Source organism: Trichinella spiralis (assembly GCF_000181795.1).
Source record: "Trichinella spiralis strain ISS 195 chromosome Unknown Scfld2, whole genome shotgun sequence".
Classification (NCBI taxonomy): domain Eukaryota; kingdom Metazoa; phylum Nematoda; class Enoplea; order Trichinellida; family Trichinellidae; genus Trichinella; species Trichinella spiralis.
The window spans coordinates 3,188,178-3,214,910 of record NW_003526941.1 but is presented as its reverse complement, the minus strand read 5'-3'; the positions used below and the strand labels follow the sequence as shown (position 1 = coordinate 3,214,910).

Below are 26,733 nucleotides of genomic sequence, written 5' to 3'. Positions count from 1 at the left end.
AATTGTTGAAGCAATTACCGGATTTAAATTGACAGCAGACCTAGTTTGTTATGATTTACAAAAGTTTAAATATTGGTCAACAAGTTGATTACGTGAGACAAAAGAATAAATTTGATGCTTTTAGGGCAAAGTGATGTTTCCACTGACATTAACAAATGGAAAGTTTAATAGAAGCTTTTTTCTTGCTTTATGTATGTTTAATAGCACAGAAAAACACGAACATTATCAAAGGAGCAAATTGCAAAATTGGACTACTGAAACAAACTTTTTTTTGAAAAATAAATACAATAATCACATGTCAGAAGGTTCAGTTTTGTTTGTTAGTGAATCATCGATGGTGGTGATCGTAAGAAGTGTAGCTGCAATTTCTGCATCCGAGGATATCAGTGCTGTTGATGATTGTTGATCATCTTCTTGATCAACAGCGACTGTTGTAATAATTTCTTCGGCTGGTATGGTGCTATTTTCCGGCGTGGCAATGACTCCAACTTGCGGATCGTCGGCCGGTTTCGAAGTGTCGGTGATATTCACCGTCGGCAGGCTTGCTTCTTTGCATTTGGTTTTCATCACTTTGATAAAATTCAACCATTCCCGTTCCCAGATTTTGATGAAACACTCTTGACTCAAACCATCCGGTGTTGTTTTGCAATTTTGCACATTCTCAACATTCTACAAGATGAGAAATAAAATTGAACGTGAAAAAAATACTAAAGCACAGTGCGGGATAAGAACGCGCCATACACACATACTTCTCCTTTTTTGCAATCAGTTTCAGCGACCAAAATATTCAAATGATACAACGCCCCTTGAACAACTTGCACTGCAGCGTTTTTCAGTGAAATCAACTTCCTCAAAAATGGTTCTTTGGATTTTTCGTTCAACTGCTGAACGGCATACTGTATCATCTGACGCACTTTCGGATCGTCGTCGTCGGCTGGCGTCAGTCCGCCGACAATCGGCTCACCAACAACTACTGCACAATTGATATTGCAAACGACAAAGTAAGCAACAGAAAATAACAACAAATCGTGCAACATTTCCAACTGTCACTTTCGTTGACTCCCTTTCAGAGAAAAGCTATAAACTTCAGTCGGACAAATTGCTCCACCTTAAATTCAAAGTTTAAATAATCGACGAAAATTAGGTTTCTCGAAAAACTGGTCTTCCAAACTTCAATCAATGCGAAATAAGCAATTTGTAAAAAGAAAATTTTACAACCACCACTACCACTATTGCCATAATGGAGAAGTTGAATGCAATTTTGCAAAAATATCCCATTCACACGCATGACAACAACACAGATACTCACACTTCTACAGTACGTCCAGAACACAACTTTCTATTCTTCGACGGTGCACAATCAGAAACAATAGCGTAATACTCTCTTGTCAATTTTTCAATTGTTATCAGTCAGCTCATTTCAGAAATACATTTCTAATTCGTTGATATATTTCTTTTCAAAAATTCATCAAATAACAACTACAAATGGAAACAACTTGATCAAATAAATGATGATGTATTTTACTTTTAACAATTTTTTTTATTATAAGGGGAAAAGGAAAATATACCACAATTCAAATACAACTTTTCTTCACTTTTGTCGTTGTACACAACACGAATGAATTTGACAACGTACGCATATCTCAGAATAACACCAAGCATTAGGTTGAACAAGAATTGCAACGAGCATGTACATTGGAACAATCACTTTTAATTGGTTTCATCTCAACGTGCCCAAATTGAATACCGTATCCAACTCGATTTGGATCCAACTCTCCTGTGCATAAACAACCAAGTGTCAAAAATTAATTTTACACAAAGGGCTCGACTTACCTGATTCTATTTTCGTAAGTATAGATCGAGCGCATCGTAGAAATGTTTCTTCAATATTTTCACCAGTAAGAGCACTCGTTTCCAAAAATAACATACCTAACAAACAACATTACATTATTGTTTTTCATAATTTAATTAAATTAAAACAAAACTTACTTACCATTTTCTTGAGCAAATTGACTACCTTCCATAAAAGTCACCTCTCGGCGATCTTCGAGATCTTTCTTATTACCAATCAATATTACTATAATCTGAGGACTGGCAAGTGATCTGGCATCAGACAACCACTGTGCTATAGCGTTGAAACTTTGCCTACTGGAAGGCATATATTTTTCTTCTTTGAAAAATTAGAATTTGAAATTAAAAATTTTTTTCACCTACCATGTAATGTCGTAAACAAGAAGAGCGCACGCTGCACCGTTGTAATAATTCTTTGTCAATGAACGGAAGCGTTCTTGTCCAGCAGTATCCCATACTTGCAATTTTATTGATCTATCTTGAATTTTCACAACTTTTGAACCAAACTCGATACCAATCGTGTGCGCGGTGTCTTGTTTAACTTGAAAAAAATTTTTTTCCCAAACTAACAGTTTAATAAATTAATCGATAAAAATGAAAAACTGAAATAAACAAAAACTCTACACTGGACTTGAAAATGTAACCTCAAAGAAATGACCAATTTTGTTTCCTACAATATATGATAATAATTTGAACAAGGCAAAAATCGATCAAACTTACATTTATTTTCCAAAAATTGGTGAAGTACACAGGACTTGCCAGTTCCCGAGTTCCCAATAATAAGAAATTTAAACAAATAATCTGAAATGTCACAAACATTATAAAGCTTCAAAACATACATGCGTAAAGTTTTAAAGTTGACGCAATTAAAAACGATAAAAAACAAATATTAAAGAAATAATATAAATAATAAAAAAATAACGAAAAAATTTTCAAACTGATCGTATAAAAACTAAATAGAAATTAAATAATTATCATTTTCTGCATTACTTATATACGGATATTTACATAACAATGGTTCAAAATACATACAATAATGCTCAACAAAGCTGACTAATCAAAAAACTACCAAAAAACTGCTCTGTGCTCAAATGTATGACTTACTATATGTCTCAGGCATGTAAGGTTATTCAAAAACCGTAAATTACAATGACAAACAATGCGCGAATTAAACAAAACGATGTATTTAATACAGTAAACAAAACAAAGGTTCAATTTTTGTAGTTTCTTTTTAAGATTGTCATTGTGGTTTTCTTAAATATCTTACATGATTACTGAAAGTTGACAAATAGTTTCTTATGCTTTATTAATATCAGTTTTTTCAGTATTTGCCATTTTTAAATGAAATTTGCACTGCGTCAAAAAGGTTTAAAACAAAACCAATTATTGTAATGCGAGGAAAACATCTTCAAGTGTAACCCGGCATTTGATGGATTCGCTTTGGCTATCTTCGACTTTTGTTTTCGTTTCTGCACAAAGTGATCTGAAAATTTTAAATGTAAACAAATAAAATTCAAAACAAATCACATTTATTAAGCTCACGTCTGATGCTTTACAACAGCACATTTGAGACAAACTTCTTCACTCCCACTCATTCTACTTCTCGCCGCCTGGATAATATCTTCCATCCTATTCTTTATCAAAATCTGAACAATTTTGAAACCATAAAACTACTGATGGTTACCATAAAAATTTATATTCTCAAAAATTACTTCTGAACCTTCCAAAAGACACGTAAAAGCATCTTCATGGATAACTTCAATATCTTTCGAAAAAGCCAAAAGAAATAATGCTAACTTGGAAAGATCAGTTGCACACAATGAACGAAGCAACCGTATGCTTTGCTCCCTTTTCAACGTTGGAATATAATCTTCTGACGACTGAAACAATTATACTTTCACATAAGTAATTTTAGTATAAATAAATTAAATATACATTACTTTATCAACTTTATTCTTTAAGAAACTTTTTCCAAATTCTTGACAGAAATTTCTTTTTACATTTCGTGCAAAGTCAATTTTACAAACGTCATTCACTAAGGAGATGAAAAAGTCATCATGTAAACTACCTACATTTATTTAATTATTAAGCTATTTTTGGAAGCAAATAATAACTAAAAAAACTTATTTACGCTTTTCGGATGGAAACGCCTGGTGCACAAAAGCATACATTGCATCATCGTCAATCTAAAAATCTTCATTATTGCCTTACAAAGAAACGAACAAATCAAACATTTAAAGAAAACAGTATTAATTACAAATAATTCCATTTAAATCATAAAATCTCTAAGTGAAATAAAAATGATGTTTACTTCTTTGTGCACCCATAATTTTAACCATTGAAGATACCTAAATCAAAACATTAAATATTATGAAATGTCGTGCAGAAAAATATAATTAATATACGTATTAAATGTAAAACCAAGCAATTTTCGCACGTCAGGCAGATACAAATTATCATTCAGATTTGCCATTCTTTAATAATTTCAAATACACTGCAGCACGTTTCAAGCACAATACACATATGCATAAATAAATAACAATCATTACTACAGTAACTTATTTAATGTTGATTTTTCTCATGATGGCATACTTCCCAATCAAAGCAACTAAATTATTTCCAACACAGTTGAAGATTAATTAATCAGTAATGACAATTTCATATAGCATTTTTGTCCAGTATTAATAAATAATTTAGTAAAAACTAACAAATTAGGCAATTGTAAAGTTTATTGCAAAGCGGACATTATTAATAGGCAAGTAAATTGATCATACGGTAGATTAACAAATTGCACGCTTGTCCATTGATGGAAATAGCGCATCACTTTTGGATATATTCATCTATTATTTGATATAATTCCCTTTTTTGATATTAGAAATTTTTTAACATAATAAATAGCCCATAATATTCAAATGCTACTGAAAATAAAATACAAAATGCAACGAAATCATTTCATATAAAATATGCTAGTTACGGCAATAGGTAAATGTGAACTGAATTTTTAATAATGCGCAGTAGGATACTGAGCCGCACTTCCACCAGTTGTTGTTGCTGGGTTCACATGATCGAATTCATCAACAGGAATCCATCTTTGCATTGCGTAAGCGATACCAAGGACAAGCAGAAACATTCCTGAAATAGGTTTAATTTTTAAACTGCAAATTTTCTTTTTCAAACAAATTAATATACTAATTCACCGGCAATTGCAGGAAAAATTCCTGTAAAACCTGGTATAAAAGTAGGAACAGCTGTCACGATATAAACAACGCCTCTTTTGAATCCAATCAAAGAGAATAGGATTTTGCCAAATCGCTCACCAACATTGCCTTCCCTAGTGATTATTTCATTGTTTGTGCAAACCAAATACGACAAAAGCATGCAGTATGTATAAATATGAATATGTGTTTTAATTTCTTACTGGCAAATTGGGATTTTCTTAATTAAAAAATCCAATTCTAAAGCAGTTACGAATGGGGCGAGCAGGCTAAAAAATATCACTGTCATTCAGTAATTATAAACATGTAATCAATACTATTTTACATCATATATACACCAATAGCCACGCCAAATATACTTGCTAGTGAAGTAATAGCAGCTGACCATAGCACTAAAACAAACCTACGTGTAAAATAAACACCAGATGCATTTTCATCTGCTCACAAAAAATGGTTATTCCGGCTAAAATACGCCTTGCAGTGTAAAAATAACCAGACTGTAGCAGTTGTTGAAGCACACCCATCATGTTCAAAGTTTTCTTATTGTTCAAAGCATAATCATTAACAACGGTAATAAACGAACTGCTGTATTTTCAGTAGGACTGTGCACTGTGAACTGATCTAGTCTGATTCGTATTATATAGCCTATATATGGAGCTACCAGTAACTACTGCTTTGATCGATAAATTACAAATCAATATCAACTGAGCATTTGCTGCAAAATTGCCATCAACATACGTTAGCTACTAAAAATCGATCCATTTACATCAGATAAATAAAAATACGCTTTACCATAGAAAACATACAAAAAAATCAAAGTCATCTATTCTTTTTTATACATGATTTTTTCACTCGACAACACAAGAAACTTTTATCAAGTAACTTTACTAATAAAATCCGTTAGAATATTAACAAATTCTTTATCCAAAGCAAACAAATATAAAATATGTTCCAATGTTCTAGTATTAAAAAATTACTCTAGCACTAAATAACGATGATTTCCGATGATCGTTCAACATGTTATACTATTTCACTGCACTGGTTCCTCTAGCAATATTTAAATTTTTGTTACAATTATGTAGTGCGTATTATTAATACCTGAAAATTTTCATTTTTACATCGTTACATTCTAAATCTTTTGTAACTAAAAAACTGATTATGATTTGTAATATTGTTTCTTAAATATGTGATTATCTGTTTAAATCTTTATAAATATTGAGGTAGTAATGTCGCTATATTGAGGAAAAATAATTTTCTGCAATCATTTTCCAGATAAAAGTTGAAATGTCAAATAAATTCGCTAATGCTCGAAATTTAATCTATCAATATATAATCATTGTGGTATTGTACCATGTATTATGTTGTTGAATTTGACTGGAAATACTGCAATACCATGTGCTATTCGTAAATTTTATAAAATCAAACACTGTATTTATAAATAAATTTGTTCGACATCTTTTCCCTGAATTTTTACATATTTTTTATTAAACAAGGTGACAGTGATGTTATTGTTATTTTCAATGCACAAAAACCTCCTCATAAAAAGCATAATAATAATAATAATGTCACTCCAATCATCATGCTTAAGTGGACAAGAATAATAAGAAATGAATCTCCATAAATGATGCATTTACTGTAACTCAAAGTGAAAATTATGGTCAAATTAACTGTATCTCTTATTATCGTTCAAAAAATGCCTATTCATTGAAAAATGTTTAAGTTCATGAAATATATTACTTCGAAAATTTTAGTTAAAAATTTTAAATATTTTTGAAATAATTCTGCAGCTCATGAAGTTTCGTTGAGATTGCCAAACTGAACAAGTTACACGAAGAAGCAGATGGTTAATTGATGAATACCAATAAATGAATAATAGAAATAAAATAAAAATAAGCTTTACTAGAATAACATTTTCAAGAAAAAGCTTTGGAAACTTTGGTGAAACATGGAAAGGAAGGAAGAAAAGAACAATAATAAGTAGTCCTTTTTAATCTTTAAAGTTGAATGATCTGATGAAGTTTTCGAACTTTATTCATTAACAAATTGTATAATACAGTAATCGACATATTGCAATGCATTGCATGACACAAAAGCAAAGTTATATGAATTTATAATAGATATTTTTAAAATAATAATTGCTAATGACATTAAAGATAACTAGCAAAATAAAATACAAAGTGAAGTTGAATTACAAATAATTCAAAGATAAAGCAAAATGAGAAATAATAATTATTTTGTCATGTTAATACACCACTTAGTTAAATAAAATTGTTTTCATCTATGAATAAATATAATACTGATACTTATGATTTAGTGAATAAATTAGTAATTCCTTTGCCTACACATAAAATAAATTGACGTCAAATAACTGTACAAATAGTATTTTCTTATGTGATTACGAATTATTATTTCATCAATAGAATTTTTGTTTACATGGTATGCAACGCGTAAGCAGCAAATTCAGGTGAGCCATCGAATCATTTGAATTATAAATGAAATTTCTGTATGGTAAATCAGTTTGTACATTTTCAAAGTCACTGAAAATGATCCTGAATTACAAGCGTTTGCTGATTACATGGCTTCTTTTTCAGTTTTTATTGGTCACTGCAAAGAGGCTCCATTTGAAGTCTAAATTAAAAGTAAGGAACTGATTTAAAATTTTGAATAATTTAATGAAAATAATTTAAATTTGACACATTTTAGCAAAAAATGAAAGTTGCTTCAAAACACAAAGAACTGGATGGAGTTGGATTAGTAATTTTTTAAATAAAAGATTTTATTTTTCATCTTTTCTCTATATTACATTTAGGAATCGCCCTTTAACTATTTAGAAGTTACTACAGAATGTGGAAAATATGAATTTAACCTTTCAACGAACGTAAATTCTCCAAACGATTTGAAAAATCATAAAGTTAAACTTCCATGGGTTGCATATGTAGTTGAAAAAAAGTCAGATAAAAAATTTCATCCCATATGTTTAGCGTCCATAATTCCAGATGCTAGTGATGAAGGAAGTACAGTTTTAATGACTTTGAATCACTGCATTGACAAAGAAAAATTTGAGTATGAAAATAAGTTGTTTGAGTAAAAAAGTGTGAGAACAAACTTTTTCAGAAGTGGAATGCTTTACATTTATGTTGGCGATACGCTTCCAGTTACTAATGAAGATGATGAAGATCTTTACGAAATAGAATTGTACACGATAGATAAACATACACCAAATCCATTACTTCCAAACGTAGCCATAATACAAATCAAAGATGGCATTGAATACGATGGAGAAAAGAAAGCGGTTTGCCTTCCTTTTTCTAATCAAGAATTACCGGATAAAACACTTTGCGCATTTTCCGCTTTGAAATGTATCTATGCAAAAAACAAAAGTTTTGTTTTAAATAACATTAAAGCATGCTTTATTTCAGATTTAGAAGCTACTAAAACATTTGAAGAATATTTAATAGAAGCATTATATGATACTAATACATGTCAAGCTAAAAAAGTTACTTTAATGGTAGAAAAACATACTGAACTGTGTTTCATGGATTTCAGAAAAGATATGTATCTGGTAATACATAAATATCAGAATAGTCAGATTCAGATTCAGAATGAACTTTTTTAAGGCAAAAGGTGGACCACTGATTTGTAAAATCGGCGAAGAATGGACTCAAATGGGTATCCATGCTACAGGACAATATTCAGCTGACGACTACACGTTGCATGTTTCTGATGAAGTAGCAAAAAATCCTCAACCTGCAACGTATGTCAAAGTTTCAAGATTTAGAAGTATTATGCAAAACAGCCAAAATTTGGAATCAATAGGTCGATTGCACATGAGCCGCAATCGTTGAAAATTTCATCTAGTCAAACAATCAACAATTCCGTAATGAAAATAAAAAGCTAAAATAAAATGACTCTTCTTATCCAAATTTACCCGTTTTCCTGTCAAAAGTTAAAATTTATTAAAAATAATTATAACATTTGTTTCGTATATCAGGTTTCAAGCGCAAATTTTCATATAACATACCAACATAATACAGTTTTAAAATTTCCAATAACAAATTTATCTAAACTATAAATACAATTCATCAATCACTGTGCAATGTCGATTCCAATTCTTATACAATAATTACATTAAAAAAGTAAATTAAACTTATAAAGCATTACGTAACAACGGAAAATTTATTCTTCTAGAATTCAGTGCTTAACAAACGTCGCATTGAACAAATATCTATTCATAGAAAAATTCATTCATGATCTAGAAAATGAAAATAAATCTTTAAGTAAAAATACATTTTTATGAACTGAATTTCAAAATGTATACAAAATGAGAAAAGAAATCACAATGAAAATTATATAACATTTCCATTAATAACAGAAATAATTATAAAAAGAACTTTGCTATTAAAAGCTTGTTTCATTAACCAAAATCTGCTTCTCTCTAAAATAGCAGAAAATAAACAATACATCAATTAAATTTAAGAAGCCATTTATACTTCTTCAGGAAAATTATCATTCACTTCGGCATCTTCTCCAAACTGTATACAATTATCAATAACGATTGATAGATCAGCAATAGATTCTTCATCAGTTATGTCCAGTGGCTGGTATCTGATCAAGCTGAATTCATCAATCTAAATTATGAATTTCAATTATCAAAACATAAGAATTATTCCAAAAATTCAAACCACGCTTATCAATGCATCAGTCAATTTCCGATATTTTTTGGAAAATCGGCTACAGTGAGGCCCGTACGATCTAAGCATATCACTTCCAGGTTCCAAAATAGATTCTAGCTCTTTCTTCTGCTTTTTATCTAACAAATCTACTTTTGTAAGCACGTTTACGTGAGGCAGTTCCAAACTGAGCATTGTAGATAATGCGACCAAAGAGCCGGATATGAATTTTGGCGAGTCAAGCAAAAACTGTGTATCTAACGCGAAGATGGTACAAAGGCGAAAATCCAAACGTGCCAATTCGTTCACTACTTTCCGCATCACTGGTACGTGGGTATAAAGCTCAATTTGCCCTAGGGTTTTGCAATTATTAGATAATTTTCTATAAAGCTGAAAAAATACCTGGACAATCAAAAATAAAATAGTCGTCTTCTCCGTATGCTAAATTTTCTGTCAACCAATCCAAATTCTCAGACAGATATTCCATGCAAAACACTAGACCGCCATTTGGACCCAGATTCAAATCCGCATCTGTAGATGTATCTTCAATAGAAATCAAGTCTGCTATATCTAAATTTGTTCGTTCAAATAGAAAACTCAACACAACTACACATAAAAGCATAAAAAGAAACAGGTATCATCTTACAATTCATGGACACTTCGCATATTATTATTCTGAATTGTTTGAATCTACACAAGAGCTTTTAAGTATAATATAATGTCTTTAAGCTTAAAAAGTTAAAAAAAACTAAAGTGCTTTATATTAACTTCTCAAAAGGCGCTTATAGCTTTGAAACTCATGTATTAATAAAATAAAATAAAATAAAAACAACTGGAAAGTTTGAAAATGTTACATTAAAATATTAACATAAAAAATAAGACGTCATCAAAGCCCACAGTTCTCTGAAAATAAACAAATAATAATTATTATTACTCAAATAGCACGGATATTTGAAAGCTTCTGCAGCAGGATCCAAATTAACTACTTTAAAATTTCTGCCATTTGCCAAGCCATGTTCATACATAATTTGGCAATAAGTTGACTAAACAAAAAAGCTGTGAAAAAGCAACAAATCATTCTTATTTACTTTGCCGCTTCCAGCTGGACCGATTACAAACTGACCATACTTCATGACGAATCGATGCCCCTCTAAATAATGCTACACGTTTGATAATCATTTTTATTCTTAAATATAATAATTATTATTATTACAAAGAGAAGGAAATGTAAAAAAACAATAAGCAAAATATTAACGTTAAACACAAACAAATAACATAATTTGAATAGTGTCGAAATTCATGCAAATAAATAACAATAGTAGTTTGTTTAAATAAAGTGAAACTTAATTAAAAAAATTAATCTTTAACAGTAATTTATTAATTCAAATTATAAATTCACATGGTTAATGTACATTTATAAACTAATGGGTTAATGAAATGCAAGATACATGTCTACTGTAATGTCAACTTTAAAAGAGAAAAATATTCTCATAAAAAATTAAAATATCATTAACATTGAATTAAATTATAGATATTTCATTTTTTCAATATTTATTTAAAGCTTTGTGAAATACAAAAAAATAATTAAATTATGAAACATCAGAATAATTTTAATTGTCATAAAAGTACATTGTAATGTAAAACGTTGTACATTGTAAAAATTTCGCATTCAATTTTAAATATTATTTTATTCTAGGAAAATTTTATTTAATTTGTTCCATTGCTTGAAAGTACAATGCAAAATATTTCCTCATACGGTTTAACATTTGCACCTGTGAATTTTTCTTGACAGTATGCAATCTAAAGTGTATCCTTGGTGTTAGCAGTGAAGCGGTGTAATTTTTTCGCTTTGATCTGTAAGTAATTCCGTACAGTACATAAAAAAAATACTCACTGTTTGTGAAAATTTTTACTTGATTGCTTTGCATGTTTAATGAAATGTTTAATTTTAAGGCTATGATTTTTTTTACTTTTCGGTTCTCTTTGCGTTTGCATGCACATTATGAAGCAATAAAAAATTTTATTTTATTAATGAAAATGTGTGATATTCTGATTGACAGATGTAATATTACATTTTTTATCTGTTAATATTATGTATTTGATATGATTCATAAATCACTGGTGGAATGCAACGGAGGCTATTTTTGTACGTTTGTTTGTTTTCTTATTGGTATAGAAAATCGTGTTCATTATGTATTTTAACGTAATTCTTACTTGCATACTATTTTTTCTTTGTAAGAATTGCTGAACTTTTTATAATATACATATTTTTTATTTCTCATGATAATTTTCATTTTGTTCTTTTGTATCTGCAGTCGGGCTTAATATGCTGTGCACTTTGTAAAGTCATTCATAAATGAATTATTTATAAACAGGTACTGATTATATTCAATATTTTTTTTTAATTTATGGCACAACTTATGAGCTGCTTGTGCATGTGCTCTTCATGTTCTCATTAGAGTAATTTATGACACTAAAGTAATATTGAACTAGTTTATGCTAACCATCTTCAAAATTAAAATTATTTTTCAAATTAATTTTCGAAGAAACTTTAAAAACAAGTAAATTCAGTTTATTTATATATTTTTATTTCAGTTTGAAGTTAAATGATTAATTTTGTAAATGTTTATATAATTTTTTTTATCTGTAAATTTTTTCTTGTTTTGTATTTCTGTTATTGACGTTTCGCTAATAACTTTTGGTATTGCATGATTATTGATACAAATAGCTTCATTTCAGTTAATTTGGCATATTTTTAGGGGATTGGATTTTAAGAATGATTATTTTATTGAAGTCGATTTCATGAGTACGGTCGAAGTGAAATCGTTAGGTAGTGGAGTTGAACCGGTAACGGATGACGAAATACTGTCGAGTATTCAGCAGAGTATTGATAGACTGGGACGGAAACGTGAAATTCGACAGGCAAATTTGACTGCCGTAGAAATACGACCAGATGAAGCATTTTTGCGAAAGTTGGATTCGAGTTTGAAAAAGAACACAGCATTCGTAAAGCGACTGAAAACTTTCACTGAAAGTCAAAGTGCCAACATCATCAGAGATTTTCGTACATTAAATTTGAGCCGATACGTAACTGAAATGGTGTCGAGTTTGTGCGAAGCGAAATTGAAAAATAGCGATATCATCCCATTAATTGAACTTTGCTCTTTGGCCCATCAACGCTATGCAGACTTTTCTGGATTTCTGTTGGATTATTTTAAAGTAAGCGATAAATTTAATTTATCATTTAATTGTTTGTTTTCTCCAAAACAGAGTAATGTTTTTCATTATTTTAGCGGACATTTTCAAGCAGTGACAGTAAGGTGGCGACAAATATGAGCAAATTGCGCGTCGATCTTCGTTTTTTGGTTGAACTTCTCCTGCACGGTATTTTGACTGAAAAAGAAGCAGCCCCTGTTCTGTTGGATGCTGTGACTATAATTACTCGCTTGGAAAAGGAACGGAAATTTACATTTCTTTCAACGTTAGTTTCATTTTGTCGTCAGTGCGGTGAAGATCTTTTGGGTCTGTTGCCTCGTAATTTTCGCACAGTCGCTCAGCAGAAAAAAATAGACTACCATTGCAGCGATTTGATTAGTGAAGAACTTCGGGAAAAGTTAATGATGAAAGTCAAAGCTTATTACAACGCTTTGATAGTTCACGTTTCTGGATTGAATGGAGAGTTGTTGAAAATGCGACAGAAGAACATGCGTCAAATGGAAAGCAAAGGTGAAGTGCATCCTGCCGCTGTTCGAAATTTCGAAGAATTGAAATCGACTTTGGACAAACTGATACAGTCGATGAACACGCTGGCAAATTGGTTGGATGTTGACACGCCACATTTGCCTGATGAAGCAACTTTGGAAGAAAGTGGAGAAAGTATCCAAAAGTCAGTGGTATCGAAATCTTCAGAAGAGTCTCAGTCGGAATCGCCATTCGAAGACGAAGAAAGTCGCCTTTTCTACACATCACTTCCGCAACTGAAAGAGATGCTTCCTCAGATATTGTTTCAAGATGCGCAAAAAAATCAGGAAAATTTTTCTTCGGAAAAGGACATGGAAGCAATGCGAGCTTTGGAAAAGGAAATGTCCGAGCAGATGAAAAAGCAATCGCGTATTATTATTATTATTCATTTGAACTGCAAACGAAGTGAATAGATTTCTTATTTTTTAGAACCACTGCAAGTAGACGACGAGTTGAAAATGGAAAATCAGAACGATGTTGATCAGTCATCAGTTTCTTATACGGATGTGGATGGAATGTCTGAGGAGACAAATACTGCAGAACTGGAAGATGAATGTGTGAAAAGTGAAAATTGCAAGTCGGTTAATAATGGTGAAAAATCAGAAGAAGATCACGAAGATTCGAGCAACGTGAGCTCGTCAATTCTTCAGATGAAGTCGTTCATTGCCAAATTGCCGCTGCTCATAAATCGCGATATGATCGACCAAGCGGCCATTGAATATGCGACTCATCTGAATACAAAATCAAATCGTAGACGTTTAATTAAGACCCTTTTCGAAGTGCATCGATCTAGATTGGATCTGTTGCCATTCTATAGTCGTTTGATTGCTATTTTGGACCCCGTTTTTCCAGATATCCGAAATGAAATTTGCCATTTGCTGATTTCTCAGTTTCGACATCACATCCGCAAAAAAGATCAAGTGCAAATTGAATCGAAAGTGAAAGTTTGTCGTTATATTGGCGAGTTGGTCAAATTTGGCATTTTCCCAAAAAGTGATGCATTGTTATGCTTCAAGCTACTTTTGATGGATTTCCGTCACCATAACATTGAAATGGCTTGTGCGATACTTGATTCTTCTGGTTATTATTTGTTTCACTCGTCAGATAGTCATCTGAAGATGAAATTTTTGTTGGAACAAATGAAGCGTCGTGCTGAGACGTTATACCTCGACTTCAGATATCAGGGAATGATCATGAACGCCTATTACACTTGTTATCCAGAATCGGTTCAACCTATTGTTGAATCCTGTGATCAGGTAAAGCTTTACTCTTTGATTTTTTTTACTGTTGACTTATTTTTTTTAATTTAGGTTGAAGTGCCAATCGTGTTTAAATACATTTGGCATTTGGTCAGCAATAGAACAGTGCTGAAAGAAGTGGAATTTGTATTGAAGGAAATGCAAAAAATTGACTGGAGCGACGCGAATGTTGTAAATTATGTAGTTCGAATTTTCAGCGAACCGTGGCTATTGCGAGCACAGTATTTCAACTGCATCGCAAGCGTGCTGTGTGGTATTGCAGAGTTTTATCCCATCGTCGGAGTTCGTGTAAGTTTGTATGTTTGTTATTATTCAAGTACTTTTATTATTATTCAGGTAGCGGATAATGTATTGGAAATTTTTCGAAGTTCACTTGAATCAGATTCTATGCTGAATCAACAGCAGCGCATGTCGTTGTGCATGTACATGGGCGAGCTGTACAATTATAAGTTGATCAACACGTCGGCATATTTCAGTTCGTTGTATTTGTTGTTGACGTTGAATGTGGAAAGCGTAGAGGGGGCGGATATGCCCACGCCGGTCGAAGGACTGTTTCGCATTCGGTTAGCTTGTGCAATGTTGCAGTTGTGTGGCTCGTATTTTTCCCGTGGAGTTGGGGCGCAGAAGATGACTTGTTATTTGAAATATTTGCAGCAGTATTGTTTGCGTCAAGCTAGCAGGGAATGTTGGAAAAACGATGAGTCAGCGGTTTTGAAAGTGAAAGCGTTGCTGAAGGAGACGATTGAGGGATTGCGAAAACATGGTTTTGTCATCTTCAGCACATTGGAAGAGGCGAACGAAGCGATCAGCGCTATGGAAGCTGACTGTCGGACTCGAATGGAACATCTAGTGAAAACGAGGTACAGCTGTAACGATTCAGCCATGCACGAAATGTATGAGTTGGAAGAACAGTTACCTGACAGTGGTGAATTGGATGTTGACGTTGCACGTGAAACATCACATGGGGAAGAATATGACGAAGAGGATTCAGACAGCAGCACTATTGAAGCGAATGATCATTACTTTGCCGAAGAAGAAGAATTCGATGAAGAAGAGGATGATTTTGAAGTACAAGAAGAAGAAGAAGAAGAAGAAGAGATGGAGGAGGAAGATGAAGAATTGGAAGAAGAAGAAGATGATGATGACGATATGTTAGAAGAGTTTAACAAATGTACACTGGGTGATGAGGAATTTTTAAACGACAGCAGCTTTAATGTGGAATATGAAAAACTTGTCAACAATATGATACAGCAGCGTATTAATGAACAGGTAAAAATACCGCAGTTCGATACGGCACCGTCACAAATAACCAAGAACAATCAGATAAATATTGCTAATGCGGGTAATTTGACAAGTTTAAGCAAGTTTTCTTGCATTAAAATTGTTTGTTTATTTTTGAAGAAATCGTTCAAGAGCCAGAAGATCCTATGACTAGTGAACAAAAGGTGAAATTTTTGTTGTTAACCAAAAACAAAAGCAACAGGTCCGTTGTGAAGACAATCCAGGTAAGAAGTACATTGTATAATTTGAATATAAGTTTTCTATTTTAAAATTGACATTAATTAGGTGCCAGAGGGATCGGATTTGGCGATGAATTGGAAACATCGTGAAGCCGCAGCATTAAAGGAAAAAGAGCGTATGAAAAGGCTTACCCTTAACATGACTCAGCGGATGCAGTATGAAGATAATGCTGGTAAGTAAATCATTTTTCTACTTTTTCTTAGATATACCATGTTTGCATGTGTAGATTAAAAATAAAGCTTTTCTGTTGTACAGTATGCATGATGATATTCAACTTTTATGATAAAAAAATGTTGTTTAGTCCGAAAATAGATACTGTTTTTTCTAGCTTGACGTTATGAATAAGAATAATTTTTTAATTCATGTTGAATTAATTTTTATCATATATATGTATATGTAATTTGAAGAACAGAATAAGTAAGAATAGAAGTTGAACTTGAATATCAGATTGTTTTACAGTTTTTTGTTACTGTATATATTGTCAAACGGCTATAATAGTTTTTTTTGTGGAAATTCATGTTGATAAGGCTAAGTTTAGTTGAAGCAGTGTGTAAAAGTGAACATTAAACGGCATGACATAGGAAATAATGCGATTAAAGTGCATTACAATATTAGTAAGTGCTGTAGACGTTTCAGATGCAAATCAGTCGCCGCATACCAATGCGGATACATTTTTGGAATCGAAAAAGTCTTTTATCGGTTATCAAATGAAGCAGACAAATACGAAAGAATTTCCAGGAAATTCTAGAGAAATGAACAGTAATGGTTGGTTTTGAACGAAAATTTACGAAATATTCGATCTTGCATTTGTTCGCTGTTCCGGAAACGAGAGTTTCGTCTGCAAAAAATACCACAGCAACGACACACAGTTTGTCTTTGCTTGAAATGAGTGCTTGAAATTGAAGACTCCGCTTGCAAACTATAGTTCATGGCTGACTGCTTTACTGATACGGCTATAATTGATTTGATTTAGCAGTTTTAAAAATGCGTTTGCAAGAAATTGGTAAATTCAACAAGACTTTTTGGCCATGGCGTTGAAAGACAAAAATGATTATTTTATATCGCAAATTGTAGCCCATGATTATTAGCTTAGCTGGCAGATCGTAGCTGGACGATTAGTATTGTAATGCACGTGTAATGCCTTCGCATCTCAGCATTACATTATTGTACCAGCGTTATCACCGCAATTTTACTTTATCATTAACAGTATTGTGATAATTTATTGTGATTTGTCGATGATCACATTTTTACGTCTAACTTCATTGATTGCGTGTTTGAAGCATTGTAGCTGTGAATTTTCATCATTAAACAGCATTGAATCGTAATTTTGGTTCTCTTCATTTATGGATATATTTTTTAAGCATTTAAAAAAATATTGCATTTGTAAATTTTATTTTTGCGTGATATAATGAAATTTGAACAACTGCAAGAATTATTGAAGTGGAGATAAAAGGTTGGAAAACTGCTTCAAAGAAGCATATATCCTTTTTGTAAATGGTGTCAAGTATGAAATTGGAATAGTTTGAAGGTAAAAATGAATCAATTTTAATATTTCTTTTCGCAGAAATTGAAGTGTTTTTTTGTATGTTTTAAAAGGAAGAAAACACGACGCATTCACAACCTCTGGAATGAATACCAAAAAACCGAACAAACGAATGGTTCAGTTTAGGAATGATAAGGGATTATGGTTAATTTTTACGAGTGAGCAGTTAAACAGCGAAAAGTAAGTAGGTTTTTTTGTTTATTTTTTGCACGATACCGTATAGTTCGAGTTATAAATTCAGAATGTAACTGTTCCTTCTTTGACGTAAATGATGTCTAGAGCTATTGTGCGGAATTCAGTATACTCAGGGAAGTGGGTTTTCATAAATTGACGCATCTCGTGCAGTCGTTTCCGCGACTGTTCTCGGTCCCAGAAAGCTCCGCTGAACACGCTGTACTCAATTTGCATAACAGTGATGTCCAGTTTGTCTAGTGGTAATCCTTTGAGAACGGACATTTCAGCACCTTCTACGTCCAAAACGAAATAGTCGGCGTGCATTTGATTAATGGCGGTCATGACAGAAAGAAGCGGAAAGCACCAGACTTCGATCACTTGGGTCGGGCGCCACATTCTCGTGAACAATCGTCGGGCGAAGGTCATGTATTCTTCGAGCACACCCACTTCCATTGCCGCGTACAGATGTAGTTTTTTGGGTCGACTGGAACCCTCCAGACAGCCTTTCAATACCCAGGCTTTTCTTTTTTTGCGCATCAGTCGTTTCAAATTCGCATAGTCCGGTTCAACAAGCAGGCCGGTCCAGTTGAGGTATTTTTCAAAGTACAAACTGTTCGAATATGTCTCTCCGTCGTAAGCGCCTGCTTCAATGAAGAAACCGTTTCGCTTGTTGTGCAACAGTTCGTCAATGACCATCGACTGCTTCTTCTGCGAATAGTGGACTCGGTCAGGCTCGTTCAAATTGTAAGGTTCAGAACGATCAGCGGGCGGTATCAAGTAATGTTTGCGGATGTGGTCAATTAGGCGCGGATCTTGGCTATCGTAATCGGCAATGAAGTCGTCGTCCAACTGAATCATACCTTTGTACGATTCGCTGTACAGGGTGATGTTCAAAATGTACAAAAATGGCAATGTTAAAATGCATATTATAACTAAGAACGTGACGAACAGACTGCGTCTTGACGAAGTAATTCTCAAGCCGTTGAACGAGAATAGAACTTTCTTCGCTAGCCCGGCCATTTTATTATTATCATCAATTTAAACGAATACCGACCTTTTGATTCTCGACCAACTATAAGCAAAAGCAGCTCAAAAGGGTGGTTTGTTAATGTGGCTTTTTGTTTTGGTTCAGAAAATATTAATAAACCGGGAAGAATTGCCAGCTATATTTTAAGGTGACGATTCTTCTTGTTGTTGTTGTTGTTCAGCTTCTTTTGTCAATGCGAGTTGGTTTGTCGTAGTATCATCCGTATGCTCACTGACCCTTTGGCAAATTGTTGTTTCCAACTGCATAAACCAGTTGCCTTGTTAAGGTTGCTGGCAGTATTTTGCAGGTCTCTCTCTGCTTGTGACCTCTTTGCCGGTCAGCTGAAAAGTTTCCATTTCCAGTTTTTACAATTTTATAATTTTGTAACTTTATTTATTTATTTGTTTATTTAAAAAGAGGAAGTTCTCTTAAATCTTATTCGATTTATTCAAGTAAGCAGTGTATCTAATTTGTACTATTTGCTTTCTTGGCGTTTATTTGTCACAGCGGATAATGATACCAACACTTTTGCATGAAGGTGTATAAAAATTTAAATTTATGATTAAGAATAGCTGCGAAGGGTGCTTTTGGCATTTTTTTTTAAAAATCTTCTGCGTAACGAAACATTCTTCCATTTTCAGCAGGTTTCATTTGTTTCACTGCACTGAACTATTTAGAGGGCAAAACTGGAAATTCTGTGCAATATATTTTTAATCAAATGTCATCACTGATGACATTTCTTAAATAAAAGAATTGCAATGTCAGCAAATTTCTGAACATTTTCACTGTCAATTCGATGAACATCTTCAACGCAATTTATACTTAACTGTCATATAATTATTGTATGATACTGTAATCATTTGATAAATTTTTTCTTGAACGAAACCTACCCGCGGTGATAAATTACCCCCACTAGTAATTAAAGTAAATAATTTGTATTTATACGTTAGTTTTGGTGAGTTTTTCATTTTTAATATGATATGGAAAAAGCATACGAATATTTATTTATTTATTTATTTATTGAGGAGAGAGTTTTTGAATTTGTTTTTGATATTTTCATTTCAATTTCAACGAATTCAGTCGTCAATAAATTTCAAATGTAAACGCAATGTATTACAAGTATATTCTAAGTGGAACAACTTTATTTTTATTGTCGAATAAATGGTGAAAAGTTTCGCTTCAAATTTTCGAAGCTAAATAAATTGGAAGACTTATTTCGTGAAAAACGGACCCTCGGATGCGAAGAAATAATTTATACTTGACCATCACTACACATGGGCGAAAAGTGCTCGGCAATATGTTTGCCGGTATGTTCAAAATGATATTTTCATCAAATGGTTCGTGTGGAGCAACATCTGGGAGGTTGACAGTGCAAACGCTGCAGGATGTTTGTCGTCTGTCGGCAACAGCTTCATAACGGCTTTGAGCACTGAAGTGCAATTCTTGAATAAGCAAAAGTGAGAACCATTTCAGCTGACGATTGCTGCTGTTGGCTAGTCGAACGTGAACTGGCACTTCGTCACCTGCGGTCATGATCCACGTTGGTATTTGCAGCAGCATTTTTACACTGCTTTGACCGAAACAGCAGACCAATTCTTCGAAAACGTCTTCAGTTTCGCTGAACAGAGGTGGCAAAGTGCAAAGGTTGCTCTTGCTAACTCGTCCAAGAATTGTGATCTTTTTCTCGGCAAATTTCATCCGCATCGGTCCTACTGCCACTGCACCGGCGAAACATCCGTCCACCTGCTTGACAATTACCGTACCGCTGACGTTGATTTCATAACGAATGTAACCGTATTTCGATTCGACCGAAGCCGGCATATCGACCGGTATGTGAAAGTGAAATGAATTCTGATAGTCTTCTGCACTGTGCGGACATTTTGTATTTTCGTCACACTGGTCAATCAGCGTTTGACTCGAATCGAAAATTTTGTCCGAAATTTTACTCACCCAGCTGGCTTTTGCTTCACCGTAAACATTGACTTGTATATCTGTAACTTCCATTTCATCTGAATTGTATTTCAGTTGCAACGTGCCAGTAATAGTGTCACCAGCTTTGATTGTTGATTCATTTTGATCTAGAAAAATGGATACAGACGGTTGTCCTGTTGGCATTTTCTTCTTTTTCTCTCTTCCCTTCCTCTCTGATATTAAACGGCTAAACGATTTTCATATATTTTTGAAAAGTGAAAATTTCACAAATTATTATTGCACATGCAAATACATCATCACATGCACATACGTTTTAGTAAACAGCTGTCGTTGTTGATTATGGCAGTTAACTTGCGTGTGCTACTCACTCACCTTTTGCAAGTTTAGGTGGTTTCAGAGAAATGATTCTACTTGAATGTGTGTGTATTGCTGAAGCAGAAAATTTTCATGCTGTCCAACTGGGCTTTATCTGTTCATTAATCAATCGATAAATGCTCCGTTGGCTACGGAAGGCGTTCGAGCTTCCCGGCTGGCGATGGAAAAGCTTCGTTGCGATGAAGAATCGATCTTTTCCAAGCAGCAGCAATGCCTTGCTCCAGTATTCGAATTGTTGACAAAGAACTGGATGAACTAAAAAGCTCTACTCTGTTTGTTACTAACTGCAGAAACAATTTTCCGTTTAACTCTCTAACAGCTCTGTGGAAAAATAAGTAACATGAAATTTTTACATTATATCCAACTGAGAAGTTCAGCCTATTTATATGTTTGTATGTATATTTTCTTATCGACTTCAACGTGCTTCATCACAAAGGCAGATAGATCAATTGCAATTTAATGCACATTGAAGAAAAGCGTAAATAAAGCATGTTGCATTTTCCTGTGCAGATGATGGACACCAGTGTAAAATTGCCCAAATCAAACAGCGGGCGCTTAACACACATAAATAATTAATACACATAAAATGATAATTCATTTGCAATTATATTACAGTTTCAAAATTTACTTAAATTCTTACAGATAATTTTATAAATTTCAAAAATAAAATGTTTTCACCACATATACCAACCAGTTCAATTAATCGAATCAACAAATGCTATTTTGTATTAATGAAAATGTTTCGGAAAAAATTTCCTTTAAGAAAACAAATAAATATGCAGTTTAATAATAGTAGTTTGGCATAAATTAGTTTTGTGAAACACAATACGTTTTTCAATTACCGAATTAAATTAGTCAGCTAGCTTTCCTTATCCTCTGGACAATTTAAAATAAAATTTAATTTAATCTACAGTCGAATGTTTTCTAACTCAATGTACATTTTATTTTATTAAAAAATTAACTTAATCGCTCAATTGAATACTGAAATAAAATCATTTCGGAAAATTAAAAACAAGGAAGTAAAAATATTACATGTTGCATAATAATTAGGATGGTAAATTTCATAAATCGAAAAATAAGTATTTACGATGTATAAAATGTAATACATTAAATAAGATTGAAAATTAATAAACCAATGATCAAATTAAAGTATAATTAATAATTTGAATTAAGTAAATTTATAAACCAGCCGAACTGAACTAATTACTTGAAATTCTTAGGTTACTGTAGTACATTTACTTTCGAGTCACAGATATAATTGTTGCACATTAAGCTGCCAATTATGGAAAAATAATGTTTTGTTTGCAGAAAAATTATTGCATTTTTTGTCACTTACAGTTATTGTGGCTGAATAAAATTGTGTTCTTTTCTGGTCTATAAAGGAACATTTCTTCTCGTGTATTCAATGAATAGTCAATAAAGTTTTCAAAAATTAAATGTAAAAATTTCAGAAAATGAAGATTTCATTTGGAATGCGACAGAATTCGAACAACGTGCAAAAAGAGGTAATGCTGTATACAGTTATTGCATTCTGATTTCTGTGTCTGAATTCTGTGCGATCTCAGTGAGTTCGAGTCAGTTATTGTAATTAATTACGTACATTATCAATTAATAATCAATGTATTATCATTTGAAAATTTATTCCTTAAAAAAGCAAAAACACGAATGCATTCATTATTCCTTGTTTCAAATAGTTTAGTTTTCGGAACGTTTTTTTGGTTAAACGATTTCAATTGCAGTAGGACTACATGGTCAATTTTTTTTTAATCTGAAATTCGAAAGGAGAAGTAGCTATTATTTGACGAAGTATAGAGACAGTGTCGAATAACAGACATTCTCTTTTGGAATTCACCTTAGACGTAACGGCATAAATGCCTAGTTGATTGCTTCACTCCTAAGCATTTTTGTCATTAATAATTATAGTATTCAGTTTGTTACTATAGAAAATTATTAATTTTTCATATTGTTTGTTTCATTTTCATTTTAATATATTTTTATAAAAGACAGTTTATTTAAAATGCTTCCATTTTATTATTCATTTTTCAAATTTCAAAACAGATATGAATAGATATTTGTTTCAAAATTTTGTAGCTGTTGCCTTTATTTTCGTCGAAGATTTCTTTTCAAAAAGTCATGCTTTGTTGTTTTAATCGATAAATTAGTCAATTTCAGCATGCGGTACAAACTTTCAGCGCGAATCATTCAGTAGTTTTGGAATAAATGTCCTTTATAGCTTGTCTTTATACAGAAGGAAGCTATTGGTTGGGATCTTTCTTGGAAGATAACCATGATGCGTGATTTAATGGAATCAAAGAATGTTTAACAATAAAATGTACTATACGTTCAAACTGCATGCACTTTTGCAATATTTTCTGGTTTGGGGAAATGCAATTTCTTTTATTTCTAGCTATTATGTTTCCAAGAAAATTGCTTCGGTATTGACTGTAATGCCAATAAAATAATATGTTCACTCATTCTGAATTGAGGCGTTATTTTGTCTATGATAACGGTCATTAAATTTATAACAGAATTACCGTTAATATTCATTAATGCCTGCGTCATAACGTATGCATTGAAGGTGTTCACTTCGTTTAAAAAGCAATTATTTCGTGTTATAAAATTCTCATTGTAATATTGAGCATTCTTTTAGATATTCATTGAGAAGAAATATGTTGCTATTTGCATTATTTTTGTTTTGTACAAAGCTTTATTGCTGTTGATGAATATTGGTTTTTAGTGCAGCAATTACTGGTGGGAATGCTGAATTCGCATTCAAATAATTAAATTAACAATTTATATTTAATGCATTATTATATAGGATTTGTTTGAATCTTTTTAAAAATGCACCGCCAGTGGCGGTAAAATAATGGACTGGTATTTCAGAAACGGTTAGGAATAATTAAATTCTTGCTTGTTCTGAGTTTTCTATCATACACGTAGGTCATTTTGCTCTTACAAAGTGAAATCTTAGTTATTCCACCAAAGGCAATATGATATGCTATTTGTATAATTCACTTACTCTTCTACAATGTTGTAGAATTTTCTTTTCATGGTCGGTTATTCAATATAACACTGCGAGGATCATCAGTAAAACAGCGCGTTCAATTTTAGTTATCAGTATAATCTTCGACAAGGTAAGTCGTCTTTTATAATTGACCTCACGTTCTATGCAAGTACGGTATAGTTGTAAGGCATTAATAATATGCTTATTGTAGGATACCATATTTCAGTTTTTTTAACTAAACTTCAGATCATTTTCAGTCCTTGCTCCGATAGCAATTTGCATGTATTGACATTTTTTACTTTGGTTGCTGGGAGATTTGCTAAATTTCTATTTTAGCAGAAATGTGATTTATAGAAGAAACAAATGCAATATTGTGCTAAATTTGTGAACAGAACTCGTCACTATGAATGAGACTTATTGCCAAACTGTTGTTTTTAATTGAAATTGAAAATGAAATAAAACCTTATTAAGCTGAAGGTTGCTGTAGCGAAAACCAAGAATAATTGTTATTAGAATGCGCAAATTTTTTCTGCGTAAAAGATTAAAAATTTTCGTATAATAAGTTTTCATATAAAAATCTCATTAATAATCGACGATGTTCCATGCATATTTAATAAAGTTGTTTATTTTATTTTATCACAAATGGTTCATGTTGAAATCTCATTGAAGTGGGGTTCTAATTAACAATATCTGCAGAAATAATTTTGTAAGAACAACGATGACAACTTTTGGCATCTTTTCAAAACGTCTTTGATTCGTGCAAACATTTTTGGAAAAAATTGTTTTGGAAATTTTATATTCCTCTGTATTATATTACATTACATTATATTATATTATATTATATTATATTATATTATATTATATTATATTATATTATATTATATTATATTATATTATATTATATTATATTATATTACATTATATTATATTGTATTATATCCTTTGATCTCATTTCCACTTACTTCACTCTAATAAAATTATGATCTCCAAATGAGCTTCAAATGACGTATTTTGTCAAATTCATTAATTACAAATGGAGAAAATATAGTACATTAAAATTATATAACAAATTAATGAACTCATGCTAGACAGTTATACACTTTCTGCGAGAAATCTGAACACAATTTCAGCACAACTAATCGCATGGATCTGAAAATATGTAACGAATTATTAAATTTTTTTTCACGGGTGCAATCTCCGATGGAAAAGAATTAGCAGATAAAATTATCAATGATACGCCATCAATGAATTAACAATAATTTTGATAAAATAACTTGTTCACACATTTGCACTTTAGAGAGACAAAAAATGTAACATTGCATGAAAATTGTAATACAAAACATTTTTGGCATTACTGTAATTGCAAAAAAGAACAATTATGAAAATTGCCTAACGGGAAAAATGAATTTTGAAAATTTCTGTATTACAAAAATGAAACGCAGGTACGAATGCTAATAGAATCAGCAACATTTGCTCGGGAAATTAGTAAAAATTTCTATATTAATGATAAACAAATGCAATTAGAGGATGTATTATCAAGTGCGCGGTTTCCGATTCCAGATATGTTGTCCCCACTAAAATCACATCAAAACTCAACATTATTGCCAATATCTCGACAAATGCGCATTCATGAAACGCGAGACCAGGTTTGTAGTGATTTTCTAATTTTTTCTGATCGATTTAAATCATTTTCTCGACAACTTAAAATTTTCGACTTTCAAAAAAGCAAGGCTATAGCCCTTGCTGTTTTTGCGATTTTCGAAAGTAGGCTTTTGACACAAATTTCGCTTTTTTGTTATATATGGCTAAATTCTGATAAATTAATAGGTTCTGGAAAGTTTTACGTCACATAAACGCGTACGTGTCGAATAAATGGCCTCTAAAGTTTGCATGCGCCTATCTTAATACACAGGGAAGCTGCACTACTGGAACTCCCCTGATACGAATCCAGGGGGGTTGAATTTTGGTACAGGAAACATTTTCACCATTATAATGAGGTATTCGTTCACATTGCGTTCTGTTGTTCAATATTTCGTTGTTTTGGGAAACTCGATTTTCCTTCATTTTCTGTCCATTTTGAATAAATTGAAAACAGTTGTTTCAATACGGTATGCGATGTGCATAAAATCTTAAATTTATTAATTTCTCACTGATCTATCTCATTTAATCGGCCCGTAGAAAGGAATTTCTCAACCTATGGCTGCCATTATTTATTAATACCTGATGGTCTATCGTATACCTTCGGTACGTTTAGTATCATCAAAAAAACAATCATTTCATAGAATTCTTTGCCGTTCATCATCTTAATTATTCATTGAGCATCTCAATGATACCAACATTGTCACTGTTTCATTCTATTTTCGATAGTCATCATAATGAAATCCAGCGTATGCAAAGAGCTTTAAATGTGTACTTTGTCAA

General features: G+C 32.2%; 8 protein-coding genes across 8 annotated transcripts; 3 read left to right on the top strand and 5 right to left on the bottom strand.

The window, feature by feature from the left end:
- Positions 1 to 291: 291 nt before the first annotated feature.
- On the bottom strand, positions 292 to 2,971 carry Tsp_03196 (GTP-binding protein yptV4). Its single transcript, XM_003379490.1, has 7 exons — positions 2,956 to 2,971; positions 2,572 to 2,652; positions 2,215 to 2,392; positions 1,994 to 2,148; positions 1,834 to 1,929; positions 750 to 973; positions 292 to 669 (listed from the first exon to the last, which is right to left on the bottom strand). The coding sequence occupies exons 1-7, from the start codon at positions 2,969 to 2,971 to the stop codon at positions 292 to 294; spliced, it is 1,128 nt and encodes a 375-aa protein (XP_003379538.1).
- Positions 2,972 to 3,234: 263 nt separating this feature from the next.
- Positions 3,235 to 4,981, bottom strand: Tsp_03195 (conserved hypothetical protein). Its single transcript, XM_003379489.1, has 5 exons — positions 4,885 to 4,981; positions 3,792 to 3,919; positions 3,564 to 3,731; positions 3,394 to 3,497; positions 3,235 to 3,334 (listed from the first exon to the last, which is right to left on the bottom strand). The coding sequence occupies exons 1-5, from the start codon at positions 4,979 to 4,981 to the stop codon at positions 3,235 to 3,237; spliced, it is 597 nt and encodes a 198-aa protein (XP_003379537.1).
- A 4,569-nt stretch (positions 4,982 to 9,550) lies between these two features.
- Positions 9,551 to 10,869, bottom strand: Tsp_03194 (ATP-binding domain 1 family member C). Its single transcript, XM_003379488.1, has 5 exons — positions 10,825 to 10,869; positions 10,671 to 10,779; positions 10,139 to 10,342; positions 9,749 to 10,089; positions 9,551 to 9,694 (listed from the first exon to the last, which is right to left on the bottom strand). Exons 1-5 carry the CDS (start codon positions 10,867 to 10,869, stop codon positions 9,551 to 9,553), a joined length of 843 nt encoding a protein of 280 aa, XP_003379536.1.
- Positions 10,870 to 12,538: 1,669 nt separating this feature from the next.
- On the top strand, positions 12,539 to 17,033 carry Tsp_03193 (putative MIF4G domain protein). The gene is made up of 9 exons (XM_003379487.1): positions 12,539 to 12,955; positions 13,030 to 13,882; positions 13,907 to 14,733; positions 14,788 to 14,907; positions 14,934 to 15,032; positions 15,073 to 15,685; positions 16,138 to 16,241; positions 16,303 to 16,429; positions 16,894 to 17,033. Exons 1-9 carry the CDS (start codon positions 12,539 to 12,541, stop codon positions 17,031 to 17,033), a joined length of 3,300 nt encoding a protein of 1,099 aa, XP_003379535.1.
- Positions 17,034 to 17,751: 718 nt separating this feature from the next.
- On the top strand, positions 17,752 to 18,810 carry Tsp_03192 (conserved hypothetical protein). Its single transcript, XM_003379486.1, has 6 exons — positions 17,752 to 17,761; positions 17,854 to 17,980; positions 18,100 to 18,222; positions 18,262 to 18,400; positions 18,446 to 18,700; positions 18,730 to 18,810. The coding sequence occupies exons 1-6, from the start codon at positions 17,752 to 17,754 to the stop codon at positions 18,808 to 18,810; spliced, it is 735 nt and encodes a 244-aa protein (XP_003379534.1).
- A 334-nt stretch (positions 18,811 to 19,144) lies between these two features.
- Tsp_03191 (conserved hypothetical protein) lies at positions 19,145 to 19,969 on the bottom strand. Its single transcript, XM_003379485.1, is given in 3 exon segments — positions 19,145 to 19,261; positions 19,272 to 19,388; positions 19,892 to 19,969. 3 exon segments carry the CDS (start codon positions 19,967 to 19,969, stop codon positions 19,145 to 19,147), a joined length of 312 nt encoding a protein of 103 aa, XP_003379533.1.
- A 211-nt stretch (positions 19,970 to 20,180) lies between these two features.
- Tsp_03190 (arrestin domain protein) lies at positions 20,181 to 21,116 on the bottom strand. The gene has a single exon (XM_003379484.1). The coding sequence runs from the start codon at positions 21,114 to 21,116 to the stop codon at positions 20,181 to 20,183; it is 936 nt and encodes a 311-aa protein (XP_003379532.1).
- A 1,646-nt stretch (positions 21,117 to 22,762) lies between these two features.
- Positions 22,763 to 23,528, top strand: Tsp_03189 (calcium/calmodulin-dependent protein kinase type 1). The gene is made up of 2 exons (XM_003379483.1): positions 22,763 to 22,813; positions 23,481 to 23,528. The coding sequence occupies exons 1-2, from the start codon at positions 22,763 to 22,765 to the stop codon at positions 23,526 to 23,528; spliced, it is 99 nt and encodes a 32-aa protein (XP_003379531.1).
- The last annotated feature ends 3,205 nt before the right edge of the window (positions 23,529 to 26,733 follow it).